This window comes from Meriones unguiculatus, chromosome 9 (genome assembly GCF_030254825.1).
Source record: "Meriones unguiculatus strain TT.TT164.6M chromosome 9, Bangor_MerUng_6.1, whole genome shotgun sequence".
Classification (NCBI taxonomy): domain Eukaryota; kingdom Metazoa; phylum Chordata; class Mammalia; order Rodentia; family Muridae; genus Meriones; species Meriones unguiculatus.
In genome coordinates this window covers 38,818,012-38,832,615 of record NC_083357.1, presented here as the reverse complement: position 1 = coordinate 38,832,615, position 14,604 = coordinate 38,818,012, and the positions used below count along the sequence as shown (strand labels likewise).

Below are 14,604 nucleotides of genomic sequence, written 5' to 3'. Positions count from 1 at the left end.
GTTATCTCCCTGAATGGTCCTTGGTTGGAATATCAGTCGCAGAAAAGACCCCTGTGCAGAGAGTTTTTGGTTCTGTTGCTCTCCTTGTGGAGCTTCTGTCCTCTCCAGGTCTTACTATTTCCCACTTCTTTCACAAGATTCCCTGCACTCTGCCCGACAGTTGGCCATTAAGTCTCAGCATCTGCTTAGATATCTGCAGGATAGAGCCTTTCAGAGTCCCTCTGTGGCAGGCTCATGTCCTGTTCCCTGTTTTCTCCTTCTTCTGATGACCATACTCTTTGCCTTTCTGAATGGGGATTGAACATTTTAGCCAGAGTCCTACTTCTTGATTAGTTTCTTTAGGTGTACAGATTTTAGTAGGTTTATCCTATATTATATGTCTAATATCCACTTATGAGTGAGTATATACCCTGTGTGTCTTTCTGCTTCTGGGATACCTCACTCAGGATGATCTTTTCCAGTTCCCACCATTTACCTGCAAATTTCATGATTTCCTTGTTTTTTATTGCTGAGTAATATTCCATTGTATAGATGTACCAGAATTTCTGTATCCATTCTTCAGTTGAGGGGCATCTGGGCTGTTTCCAGCTTCTGGCTATTAGAAATAAAGCTGCTACAAACATGGCTGAGTAAATGTCCCTGTTTTATAGTTGAGTGTCTTTTGGATATATGCCTAGGAGTATTATAGCTGGATCTTGAGGAAGCACTATTCCTAATTGCTATTCCTGATTTCCAGAGTGGTTGTACACATTTACATTCCCACCAGCATGGAGGAGGGTTCCCCTTTCTCCACAACCTCTCCAGCCTGTGTTGTCACTTGAGTTTTTGATCTTAGCCATTCTGATGGGTGTAAGGTGAAATCTCAGGGTCGTTTTGATTTGCATTTCCCTGAAGACTAAGGAGGTAGAGCATTTCTTTGTTTCTCTGCCATTTGATATTCCTCTAAGAATTCTCTGTTTAGCTCTGTACCCCATTTTTTAATTGGATTACTTGATTTATTGCTGTTTAACTTCTTTAATTCTTTATATATTCTGGATATTAGTCCTCTGTCAGATATAGGGTTGATGAAGACCCTTTCCCAATCTGTAGGCAGTCGTTTTGTTCTGATAACACTGTCCTTTGCTTTACAGAAGCTTTTCAGTTTCATGAGGTCCCATTGATTGATTGTTGATCTTAGAGCCTGTGTTGTTGGTGTTTTATTCAGGAAGTTGTCTCCTGTGCCAATGAGTTCAAGGTTCTCCTGTAGTTTTTCTTCTAATAGGTTTAGTGTGTCTGTTTTAATGTTGAGGGCTTTGATTCACTTGGTCTTTGATTCACTTCAGTTTTGTGCAGGGTGATAAGTATGGATCTATTTGCATTTTTCTACATGTAAACATCCAGTTAAACCAGCACCATTTGGTGAAGATGCTATCTTTTTTTCATTGAATGGTTTTGGCATCTTTGTCAAAAAATCAGGTGTCCATAAGTGTGTAGATTTATTTCAGGGTCTTCTATTTGATTCCATTGATCCACCAGTCTGTTTCTATGCAGTACCATACAGTTTTTATTACAGTTGCTCTATAGTACAGCTTAATATCAGGGATGGAGATACCTTCAGAAGAACTTTAATTGTAGAGGATCGTTTTAGCAATTCTGGGTTTCTTGTTATTCCAAATGAAGTTGAGAATTTTTTCTTTCCAGGTCTGTAAAGAATTGTGTTGGTAATTTGATGGGAATTGCATTGAATCTGTAGATTGCTTTTGGTAAGATGGCCATTTTTACTGTGTTAATCCTGCCAAGCCAGGAGCATGGGAGATTGTGCCATCTTCTGATATCTTCTTCTAATTCTTTCTTCAGAAGATTTTTTAAAAATCTTTCACAGTATCCCAAAACTCTCCCATGTTCTATTAATTTGTAGTTGTGTTTCAATTATCATTGGTCTTAACAGACTGATCCAATCCTTTTGCTTGTCTGCAAGCCATGATAATAATCTACATAATCCATTCCATTTGTGAGGTTCTCCACTGAGCTTTTTTCTACCTGAATAATTGTTTCATTCATTTATTTATTTAATCACTTTACAGCCTTATCCCAGCCCCCCTATTGATTTTTTTTTCATTTGCAGAATAAGTTTGGCATTCCTTCAAAACTTCAATCCTTTACTGCATATTCTGAATTGACTTCCTTATTTCATTCAACTGTTTATGCTTTCTTAGAGTATATCCTTTCTGAGCTCTTTGCATATATTTATTAAATTATTAAATTCTCTTATTGAGGAGCTTCCATCCCTAACCCTGAAGCTATCTCAAACTGATAACCACTTTCAAAAGAAATATTCATTTTATCCAATGGAGTCTCACTTGGGATATTAACCACACTTAAGGGTAGGCCCAATGGTATTATTGTAGACTTCTGCATCTTACTTTTTTTTTCTAATTTTATTTTATTTTATTAATTACACTTTATTCACTTTGTATCTCCCATAAGCCCCTCCCTCCTATCTTCCTGGTCCCACCCTCCCATCCCCCTTCTTCATGCATGCCCCTCCCCAAGTCCCCTGATAAGAGAGGTCCTCCTCTCCTTCCTTCTGATCTTAGCCTATCAGATCACATCAGGAGTGGATGCATTGTCATCTTCTGTGGCCTGGTGAGGCTGCTGCCCCCGCAGGGGGAGGTGAACAAAGAGCAGGCCAATCAGATTATGTCAGAGGCAGTCCCTCTTCCCATTACTATGTAACCCTCTTGGACACTAAACTGCCATGGGCTACATCTGTGCAGGGGTTACAGGGTATTTCCATGGGTGGTACTTGGTTGGAGTATGAGTCTCTGGGAAGACCCGTGTTCAAATTTTCTGGTTCTGTTGCTCTCCTTGTGGGGGTCCTGTCCCCTCCAGATCTTACTATTTCCCACTTCTTACATAAGATTCCATGCACTCTGCCCAAATGTTGGCCATCAGGCTCAGCATCTGCTTTGATAGTCTGCAGGGCAGAGCCTTTCAGAGGTCCTCTGTGGCAGGTTTCTAGGTTGTTTCCTGTTTTCTTCTTCTTCTGATGTCCATCCTCTTTGCCTTTCGAGATGGGGATTGAGCATTTTAGTCAGGGTCCTCTTTCTTCATTAGTTTCTTTAGATGTACATATTTTAGTAGGTTTATCCTATGTTATATGTCTATATGAGTGAGTATATACCATGTGTGTCTTTCTGCTTCTGGAACAGCTCACTCAGGATGATCCTTTCCAGGTCCCACCATTTGCCTGAAAATTTCATGATTTCCTTATTTTTCATTGCAGAGTAATACTCCATTGTGTAGATGTACCACAATTTCTGCATCCATTCTTCGGTTGAGGGGCTTCTGGGCTGTTTCCAGCTTCTGGCTATTACAAATAAAGCTGCTACAAACATGGTAGAGAAAATGTCCTTTTTGTGTACTTGAGCCTCTTTTGGATATATGCCTAGGAGTGGTATAGCTGGATCTTGAGGAAGCACTATTCCTACTTGTCTGAGAAAGCGCCAGATTGATTTCCAGAGTGGTTGTACAAGTTTACATTCCCACCAGCAATGGAGGAGGGTTCCCCTTTCTCCACAACCTCTCCAGCATGTGTTGTCACTTGAGCTTTTCATCTTTGCCATTCTGATGGGTGTAAGGTAAAATCTCAGGGTCGTTTTGATTTGTATTTCTCTAATGGCTAATGATATAGAGCATTTCTTTAAGTGTTTCTCTGCCATTCGAGATTCCTCTGTCAAGAATTCTCTGTTTAGCTCTGTTCCCCATTTTTTAATTGGATTACTTGGTTTGCTGCTATTCAGCTTCTTTAGTTCCTTATATATACTGGATATTAGCCCTCTGTCAGATAAAGGGTTGGTGAAGATTCTTTCCCAATCTGTAGGCAGTTGCTTTGTTCTGGTAACACTGTCCTTTGCTTTACAAAAGATTTTCAGTTTCATGAGGTCCCATTTATTGATTGTTGCTCTTAGAGCCTGTGCTGTTGGTGTTCTGTTCAGGAAGTAGTCTCGTGTACCTATGAATTCTAGGGTTTCCCCCACTTTTTCTTCTAACCTATTTAATGTGTCTGGTTTTATGTTGAGGTCTTTGATACACTTGGACTTTAGTTTTGTGCAGGGTGATAAGTATGGATCTATTTGCATTTTTCTACATGTAGATATCCAGTTAGACCAGCACCATTTGTTGAAGATGCTATCTTTTTTCCACTGTATGGTTTTGGCATCTTTGTTAAAGATCAGGTGTGCATAAGTATGTGGGTTTATTTCTGGGCCTTCTGTTCAATTCCATTGATCCATCAGTCAGTTTCTATGCCAGTACCATGCAATTTTTACTACTGTTGCTCTATAATATCAGGGATGGAGATACCTTCAGAAGAACTTTTATTGTAGAGGATTGTTTTAGCAATTCTGGGTTTCTTGTTATTCCATATGAAGTGGAGAATTTTTCTTTCTAGGTCTGTAAAGAATTGTGTTGGTAATTTGATGGGGATTGCATTGAATCTGTAGATTGCTTTTGGTAAGATGGCCATTTTTACTATGTTAATCCTGCCAAGCCATGAGCATTGGAGATCTTTCCATCTTCTCATAACTTCTTCCAATTCTTTCTTCAGAGACTTGAAATTTTTTTCATACAAGTCTTTGAATTGATTGGTTAGGGTTACACCAAGGTACTTTATGTCATTTGTGGCTATTGTGAAGGGTGTTGTTTCCCTAATTTCTTTCTCAGCCCTTTTGTCTTTTGTATATAGGAGGGCGACTGATCTTTTTTTTTTTTTTTTGAGTTAATTTTGTATCTGGCCACTTTGCTGAAGGTGTTTATCAGCTGTAGGAGTTCCCTGGTAGAGTTTTTGGGGTCACTCACATATACTATCATATCATCTGCAAATAGTGATAATTTGACTTCTTCCTTTCCAATTTGTATTCCCTTGATCTCCTTCAACTGTCTTATTGCTCTAGCAAGGACTTCCAGAACTATGTTGAAGAGATATGGAGAGAGTGGGCAGCCTTGTCTTGTCCCTGATTTCAGTGGGATTGCTTTAAGTTTCTCTCCGTTCAGTTTGATGTTGGCTATAGGCTTGCTGTATATTGCCTTTACTATATTTAGATATGTGTCTTGTATCCTTGCTCTCTCCAAGTCTTTAAACATGAATGGATGTTGGATTTTGTCAAAAGCCTTTTCAGCATCTAGGGAGATTATCATGTGGTTTTTTTCTTTCAGTTTGTTAATATGGTGGACCACATTGATGGATTTCTGTATATTGAACCACCCCTGCATACCTGGGATGAAGCCTACTTGGTCATAGTGGATGATATCTTTAATGTGTTCTTGTATTCGGTTTGCGAGTATTTTGTTGAGTATTTTTACATCAATGTAAGGGAGATTAGCCTGAAATTCTCTCTTTGTGGGGTCTTTGTGAGGTTTAGGTACCAAGGTGACTGTGGCTTCATAGAATGAGTTTGGTAATGCTCCTTCTGTTTCTATTTTGTGGAATAGTTTGAAGAGAATTGGAGTTAGCTCTTCTTTGAAGGTCTGGTAGAATTCTGCGCTGAAGCTGCATTTCTTCTGTAACGCTGGATTTGTGTGTAAATATTGTTGTAATATCTGGTCCTGGGCTTTTTTTGGATGGGAGACTTTTGATGACCGCTTCTATTTCTTTGGGGAATGTAGGACTATTTAATTGATTTGCCTGGTCCTGAATCAGCTTTGGTAAGTCAAATCGATCAAGAAAATTGTCCATTTCATTTAGATTTTCAAATTTTGTGGCATATAGACTTTTGAAGTAAGTCCTAATGATTGTTTGGATTTCCTCATAGTCTGTAGTTACGTCCCCCTTTTCATTTCTGATTTTGTTGATGTGGATGGTGTCTCTCTGCCTTTTAGTTAGCTTGGCTAAGGGTTTGTCAATCTTGTTGATTTTCTCAAAGAACCAGGTATTGGTTTCATTGATTCTTTGAACTGTTTTATTTGTTTCTAATTGATTGATTTCAGCCCTGAGTTTGACTATTTCCAGCTGTCTACTCCTTTTTGGTGTGTCTGCTTCTTCTTTTTCTAGGGTTTTTAAGTAAGCCATTAAGTTGCTTGAATGAGCTGTCTCGGATTTCTTCTTGAAGGCACTTAGTGCTATGAACTTTCCTCTTAGCACTGCTTTCATTGTGTCCCACAAGTTTGGGTATGTTGTGTCTTCATTTTCATTGAGTTCTAGGGAGACCTTAATTTCTCTCTTTACTTCTCCCCTGATCCAGCTGTCATGTAGTAGCAAGTTGTTCAGTTTCTATGTGTGTGTAGGCTTTTTGCTATTTCTGTTGTTGTTGAGGTTCAGCTTTAGTTCATGGTGATCAGACAGGATACAAGGGATTATTTCAATCTTCTTGTATCTATTGAGCCTTGCTTTGTTACCAACTATATGGTCTATTTCGGATAAGGTTCCACGAGGTGCTGAGAAGAAGGTAAATTCTTTTGTGTTTGGATGTAAGGTTCTGTAAATGTCTGTTAGGTCCATTTGATTCATGACCTCTGTTAGAGACATTGTTTCTTTGTTTAATTTCTGTTTTGTTGACCTTTCCTTTGTTGAGAGTGGGGTGTTGAAATCTCCCACTATTAATGTGTGGTGATCTATATGTGGTTTAAGTTTTATTAATGTTTCTTCTACAAATGTGGGTGCCCCTGTATTTGGGGCATAGATGTTCAGGATTGTGATGTCTTCCTGGTGGAATTTTCCCTTGGTGCGTATGAAGTGTCCTTCCTCATTTCTTTTGAGTAATATTGGTTGAAAGTCTATTTTATTTGATATTAGAATGGCTACTCCTGCTTGCTTCTTGGGTCCATTTGCTTGGAAAGCCGTCTTCCAACCCTTTACCCTCAGGTAATGTCTATCTTTGTGACTTAGGTATGTTTCTTGTATGCAACAGATTGCTGGGTCTTGTTTACACATCCATTCTGTTAGTCTGTGTCTTTTTATTGGAGAATTGAGTCCATTGATGTTGAGAGAGATTAATGACCAGTGGTTGTTTGATCCTTTGATTTTGATGTTGGCTGTGGTCATGAGATTGTGTGCTTGGTTCCTTTTTGTTTTACTGTAGTGAGGTTAATTATTTCCTATGTTTTCTTGAAAGTAGCTAATTTTCTTGGGTTGTATTTTCCTTCTAGTTTCTTCTGTAATGCTGGATTTGTGTGTAGATATTGTTGTAATATTTTTTTTCATTGAATATCTTGTTTTCTCCATCTATGAGGACTGAGAGTTTTGCTGGGTATAGTAGCCTGGCCTGATATCTATGTTCTCTTAGGGTCTGCATGATATCTGTCCAGGCCCTTCTGGCTTTCATAGTCTCTGTTGAAAAGTCAGGTGTGATTCTAATGGGTTTGCCATTAATATGTTACTTGGCCTTTTTCTCTTGCAGCTTTTAGTATTTTTTCTTTGTTCTGTATACTTACTGTTTTGATTGTTATGTGGCTGGAGGATTTTCTTTTCTGGTCTAATTTATTGGGTGTTGTGTAGGCCTCTTGTATTCTTATTGCTCTCTCCTTTAAGTTGGGGAAATTTTCTTCAATGATTTTGTTGAAAATATTTTCTGGGCCTTGGAGGAGGGAATCTTCTTTTTCCTCTATTCCTGTTATTCCTAGGTTTTGTCTTTTTATATTGTCTTGGATTTCTTGGATGGTATGTGTCAGGAAGTTTTTGGATTTAACATTTTCTTTGACAGATACATCGATTTCTTCCACTGAATCTTCCACACCTGAGATTCTTTCTTCCATCTCTTGTAGTCTGTTTGTTATGTTTACCTCTGTAGTTCCTGTTTTCTTCCCTAAATTCTTCCTCTCCAGTATTTCCTCCTTTTGTGTTTTCTTTAATTTTTCCAATTCTATCTTCAGATCTTGAGTTGTTTTGTTTACTTCCTTCACTTGTCTGATTGTATTTTCCTGTTTTTCTTTTAGTTCCTTCAACTGTTTCTTTTATTTTTTCAGTGATTTAATTATTTCTTCCCTGAAGGCTACAAATTGTTTGGCTGCATCTTCCTGTATTTCTTCATGGATGGCCATAATCTGCTTGTCTTTAACTTCCTCCATTTCTTTATGGATAGCCATGATCTGTTTGATTTTATCTTCCTGTATTTCTTTACGTATTTTATTTGTTTCCTCTATTATCCTCTTCATCAGCATAGATATAAGGTCATCTTCTTGATTTTCTATTATGCTGGTGTGTCCAGGGCTGCTTGCCCCTGGATGGCTGTGTTCTGGAGATGCCATATTGTTCTGTCTTTTGTTGTTTGAGCTTTTATGCTGACATCTACCCATTGGGCTGTTTTAGGTGTTGGCTGTTAGTTTCTGGTGTTTCCTGGAGTCCTGAGGTAGGGAGAATCCCCTTGGCTGGAAGATGATTTTTCCTGAAGGAGGCCTCCTCTGCTTTTTGGGTATGGTCACTGTATGGCCAGTGTTTCTCAGGTATTGCCACTGCTCACCTCAGGCGTATAGACCTGAGTAGTAGCTGTGGTCTTTGTTAGTCCAGGGGACTCTCCTCTCACCTGTAGAAGTCCTCAGGACAGATGCCCTGCTGCTGGGTTTCTCCTTGCTCTGAATTTAGTGAGCTGCTGCTGTTACAGTTTTCCAGGTACAGCCCTCTTGAAGAACCTGCTGATTCCCTAGCTGTGGGGTTTTCTCCCAACAGGGAAACTCAATCTGGTATCCTGAGGCACACAGTTCTGTCTAAGAAGGTGAGAGGAGCACCCAGAAAGTCTCTGGGCCAGAGGCTGAGTGCTCCCCTCTGGGCCGGGAGATTGTGCACCCAAGTTTGAGCTGGCAGCTGGGGGCGCTGCTCTGATCCTGGGACTGTGCACTCCCCTCTAGGCTGGCAAGTGAGGGTTCCTCTCTGGTCTGGGCACATCACTCTGGTCTGGAAGCTGTGTGTTCCTGTCTGGGATGGCGCCTGGGGGTGCCGCTCTGGTCCAGAGGCTGTGCACCCCAGTCTGGAATGGCGGCTGCAGGCGCTGCTCTGGTCAGCAGGTTCTGTGCTCTGATCTGGGCTGGCAGTGTGTGTCCCCTTCTGAGCTGGAGGCTGTGTATGCCTCTCTGGGCTGACAAGTAAAGCTCTGCTCTGGGTCGGAGGCTTGGTGCCTCACTCTGGGCTAGAGGCTGTGCCCTCCTGGTCTGATATGGTGGCTGGGGTAGCAGATCTGGGCCCAAGGCTGTGCACTCTGCTCTGGTCTGGAGGCCGAGCGCCTCACTCTGAGCCAGGGACTGTGTGTCCCTGTCCTGGCTGGGGGCGCCATAGGAGGCTGTGTGCGCCAATCTGGGGCGGCGGGTGCGCCCGCCAGTCCCCAGGACCTTTACTAGGTATTGACTGGGTGACCTGAGGTCAGTCCCAATTAATTTCCACACCGTAGGCTTTCCACTCACCTGGCAATTACAAACGCTGTTTTTTTAGGTCCCTGAGTTCAGTCTCCTGGTCGCTGTGTCAACACTGCTGTCCAGTTCCTGAGACACAGTGTCTTCCCAACACTGCCATCTTGTCGCTCTCCCTATTATTCTTATGTTTTGTCTTTTTATGTTTTCTTGGAAGGTGTGTGTCAGGAATTTTTTTAGATTTAACATTTTCTTTGACAGATACATCAATTTCTTCCATTGTATCTTCCACACCTGAGATTCTTTCTTCCATCTCTTGTAGTCTATTGGTTATGCTTACCTCTGTAGTTCCTGTTTTCTTCCCTAAGTTCTTTCTCTCCACAATTTCTTCTATTCCTGTTTTTTTTTTTAATTTTTCCAATGCTATCTTCAGATCTTGAGCCATTTTGTGATTTCCTTCACCCGTCTGACTGTATTTTCCTGTTTTTCCTTCAATTCCTGTAGCTGTTTGTTTGAATACGCCTCTGTTTCTTTTCTTTCAGTGATTTAAGCATTTCCTCTCTAAAGGCCACAAACTGTTTGGCTGTAACTTCCTGTATTTCTTTACAGATGGCCATAATCTGTTTGTTTTTATCTTCCTCTATTTCTTTATGGATGGCCATAATCTGTTTGTTTTTATCTTCCTCTAGGTCTTTACGCATTTTTTTTTCCCTATGTTATCCTTTTCAAGAGCATAGATGTTAGGTCATCTTCATTTTCATAATTGAAAATGAATTTCAATTATGCTGGGGTGTCCAGGGCTACTTGTCCCTGGATAACTGGGTTCTGGAGATGCCATATTGCTCTGTCTTTTGTTGGTTGAGCTTTTATGCTGGCCTCTACCCATTGAGCTACCTTAGGTGTTTGGAGTTAGTTTCTGGTGGTTTCTGGAATCCTGTGGTAGAGAGAATCCCCTTGGTAGGAAGATGGTTTTTCCTGAAGAAAGCCTTCTTAGCTTTTTGGGTATAGTCACTCGATGGTGGGTGTTTTTCAGGAGTTGCTGCTGCTCACCTCAGGCATAGAGACCTGAGTGGTAACTGTGGTCCTTGTTAGTCGAAAGGGCTCTCCTCTCACCCGGAGAAGTCCTGAAGACAGCTGCCCAACTTTTGGGTTTCTTGCTGTAAATTTAGTGATCTGCTGCTGTAAACTGTGTGTCCTGTGGTTTGGTCAGTTTTGTTAGGGATAACTGGTTGCCCCTTGGAGCAGTATCTGGGGGTTGATCTCGGGGATTCTGGGCTCCTGTAGGTCTGAGGTTGGGGCTCTGTGCCCCAGTTCCCAAGCGGTAATCTGTGGCAGGTGGGTACTGCTCTCCTGGTAACAGCAGGCTATCTGGTGCACAGCAGGTTCCTGGGTTGGGCAGGTCTGCGGGTCCTTTGCCAGGGATATACTGGGTGGCCTAAGTCAGTCCCCTTTGCTTTGTTCCCTGTGAGGATTTCTCCCGACAGTGACTCCCAGTCTCTTGTGCCCTGGGGCACACAGCTTAGTCTGTACTGGAGAGCTGGGCTCGCAGCAATTGTCTGTGCTCTTGGCTGGAGCCCAGTTCAATGATGGCGGCTCATACCCGCTGGTCTGCAAGACTTTTTCCAGGGAAAGACTGGGTGACCCAAGTTACTACCATTTCCTTCCTTCCCTGTGGGGCTTTCTCCCGAAAGGGACCCCCAGTCTCTATTGCCCTGGGGTGCTCAGGCAGCCAGAGCCTAGTTCAGTGATGGTGGCTTGTACCCGCTGGTCTGGGAGACTTTTTCCAGGGACTGGGTGACACAAGTCAGTACCATTTCCTTCCTTCTCTGTGGGGTTTTCTCGCAACTGGGACTCCCAGTCTCTGGTGTTTTTTGTGCCCACCAATCAGCCTGGGAAGGTGATCAGGACATGCAGGCACTAGTGCCTGCGGGACCTGGGATCTCTTTCGGGTTCTGGCTGGGTGACCTGAGTGTGGACCCTACTGATTCCCATGCTGTGGGGGTTTCCTCTCACCTGGGAAACATAATTGTTGTTGTTTTAGAGCCCAGAGTTCAGTCTCTTGGTCGCTGTATGGAAAATGTTGTCCTGTTCCTCAGACTCAGTGTTCTCCTGGTGCCGCCATCTTGTCCTCCCGCATCTTATATTTTTTAATCACATACTCTCACTTGGTCTTTTGCTTGTATATTAGTTTACAATTTTGTGAGGTTTTTTTGTTTTGTTTTGTTTTTAGTGTTTGTGTGTCTGTGTGTCTTTCTTGTGATTTCTTTTTTTTTAGTTTAAAAATTCTTGTTTGTTTGTTATAGAGATAGATAGATAGATAGATAGATAGATAGATAGATAGACAGACAGACAGACGCTAGAATGACAGAATCAGGTAAAAGTCAGGATGGATCAGACAGGAGGTGCATAAGAAAAAATCATAATTAGAATGTATTTTTAAAAAAATTCTTTGGAACTTATTCCAAATTGCTTTCATTGTTGGTCCTTACTATAGGACTGATAGTTTTTGGAGAAGACATGTAGAAGTTGGTTGTTGGTTGGGTTTTTTATTTTATGCTATTTAAAGATTTATTTATTCATTATTTTATGCATACGTATGTGCCTGAGTATATAAGTGATGTATCATGTTTTGCATGGTCTGTATGAGATGTGGGATGCTGGGAACCAAACACATTTCTCTGGAGAAGCAGAAAATGCTCTTAACTCCTGAGCCACCTTTCCTCACCCATTTTATTGCTTTAAGTTCAGGTTCCCTTTCTCCCCCAACATTTTCCCTTGGTGTGCTGCATCTCCTGCTCAAGGGCTTATCTTTTCACGAGGGCTGAGATTTTCAACAGAATATAATCATAGGTACAGGAAAGAGTCCTTTCCTACATGTTTCAAGACCAAACTGCAGCAGTCTCATCCTCATGTGACTTGGCACTCTGTAGACACCTGACTGATGCCTACTGTATACACAACTCTGTCCTAGGCAATACAGGGATCAGATGAAAGACATGATGTCTGTCTCAATAACCCCCAAATTTCCATTACCAGGTAGTCAGATTTTCATATGTTTGGGACATTCACTTAGTAGAAAGAGCGAGAGAGGAGAGAAAGAAAAAGAGAAGGAAGAAAAAGAGAAAGAGCAAGAAAAAGAGAGAGAGAGAAAGAGAAAGAAAGAAAAGAAAGAAAGAAGAAGAAGAACAAAAAGAGGAGGAGGAGAAGGGATACCTCAGTACAATTTATGACTTATCTGATGTTTTCAGGAAGCTGTGGCAGAAATGGCTCTCTCACCTGGCCTGAAGCTCCAGAGTTCTTTCTTTCCCAGACACTTGGAAAGTATGTGGATATTCTTCATTGTGAGTCTCCACAATTTTCATTCCATCAATGCCAACTCTGGTTCGAACTGTGAATTTTGAACCCACCAAGCTGAATCTGGGTACACAATACAGCAACATGTTGTTGAACTGCCAAGAGACAATACGAATTAATAAATAGGAAGATAAAGAAATTAAAGTCTGATTATTGTAACTCTGGACAGAAATGCCTCTGAATTTTTTACTAATAATATGATGTTTCTCTCTTTCTCTCCATTGTCTTGCTGTATAACCAGGATAGGTCTTGAACTCCCAATCCTGTCTTATACTTCTAAGTGCTAGGGATATAGGCATATATTACCACACTTGGATGTTTTCTTAGAGTTCAATAAAATATTCATTGAACAAATGCATAAGAAATGAAGTAAAGGTGACTGAATTGTGAGATAAACAACATCAAATATTCAGAAGTTTGTCATATAAAAGTGAGGACTCATTTAGCATTTCTTTATAAGGTAGAACTTAAACCAAGGGATAAATGTAAGTAACCACTAGGCTCCAGGAGTCACACAAAATATATGATGAGCCTGAGTAACTTCCTTCTCCACATAATATACTTTACACTTTTCCCTTCTTCCAAAATGATACATAAGAAGGTGATACTTCCCATGAGTTTTATTTTCATAGTACACTTTACATTGCTAGCAATGAATATACTCAAACTATCAGAAAAAAACAATGTAAGCACCAACAGACACTACTGCCACTGTTTTTGGTTGCACATCAGAACGACATGGTAAGACCCTGTTGCTGAATACAACATATATTCTGGATGCAGGGTGTAGCGAAATTGAAAACTAAGCTGGAAGCTTTCTCCTCATTGGTTAGTTTTTATATTACTGGACATATTATGCAGGTTGCTGAGGACAGAAGTATTCAATGGTCTAATTCCCACGTGGACTTTGTGAGCTACACCACCAACCTGTCAGACAAGATGTGCCTACTAATGCAATAGTGGCATGATTGCTATAGGGGAACCAAGTGCTTTCTGCTTGGATTTGAATTCTACAAGAAGGAAATTAGTCAAAAAAAGATGTAGTACTTACTACTGTTGTACAAGTCATCAAGCTCATTTGTAATTATTTATGTTATACATAGATATATGTATATAAACATAGACATAGACAAAAGCTACTTTCTGCCCTGATCAAAGAAGCTTCTCTTCATAGTGAATGCAGAGATTTGTGCCTGTTCAAAGTGCTGAAAATAAATGACTGTTGAGAGTTCAACCCTAAATAGATACCTGTATCCATCTCCTACTCCAAGGCTCAGAGAAAATCACAAAAGAGGGAGAAAAGAATATATAAAGCTAGGGGACAGAAAAGACTTTTTTGAAATACAGTCTTCTGGACATGATTTGACTGTGACACTTATAAACTCATAGAAGTTACATGTATCTGCATAAGACCTGCAGTAAGATGACATCTGCTTAAAATACTATCCATGGTCAAAGAGGAGTAATTTTCCTCAGTTGTAGAGTAATATATACTCCAGTATATAATTCCCTACTTATACTTATCTAAGAAACCCTAATCAGGTCACCAGAAAGATAGAGCTGCTGGGAAGGAGGATTTCAGTTTTAAATGAGCAGCTAAGAGAGGATAGTAGGGATTTAACATGATCAAAATATAAATGAAATAGTATTAAGAATCTTAAAAAAAAAACAAACAGTAACTTTTATTTGTTCCTCAGCTATCTTTCTACATTCCATATTAATGACTTTTTGGAAATCAGAGGAAAAGACAGCATATTCTCCAAAGTTTTAGTCACAGTCCCAGTGTCCCTGAGGATGCTCTTCTTCAGACTCCAGTCAGTGGTGAGAATGGGAGTGTGGTGTGTATAGTAGCAACTCCTCTTCTACACAAAGTAGGAGGGCTTATGCTAAGAATGACTAGGAAATATAAACTGCAATGCTGATAGAATCCAAAGT

The 14,604-nt window shown here is 40.6% G+C and overlaps 1 protein-coding gene across 7 annotated transcripts in view; it reads right to left on the bottom strand.

The window, feature by feature from the left end:
• Fgd4 (FYVE, RhoGEF and PH domain containing 4) overlaps positions 1 to 14,604 on the bottom strand; it is a 197,803-nt gene that overhangs the window by 23,971 nt on the left and 159,228 nt on the right. For all 7 annotated transcript variants that reach the window (XM_060391048.1, XM_060391050.1, XM_060391045.1 and 4 more), the window contains one exon: positions 12,592 to 12,764. In XM_060391048.1, the coding sequence (XP_060247031.1) occupies positions 12,592 to 12,764 (173 nt within the window). The remainder of the gene's footprint in view (positions 1 to 12,591; positions 12,765 to 14,604) is intronic.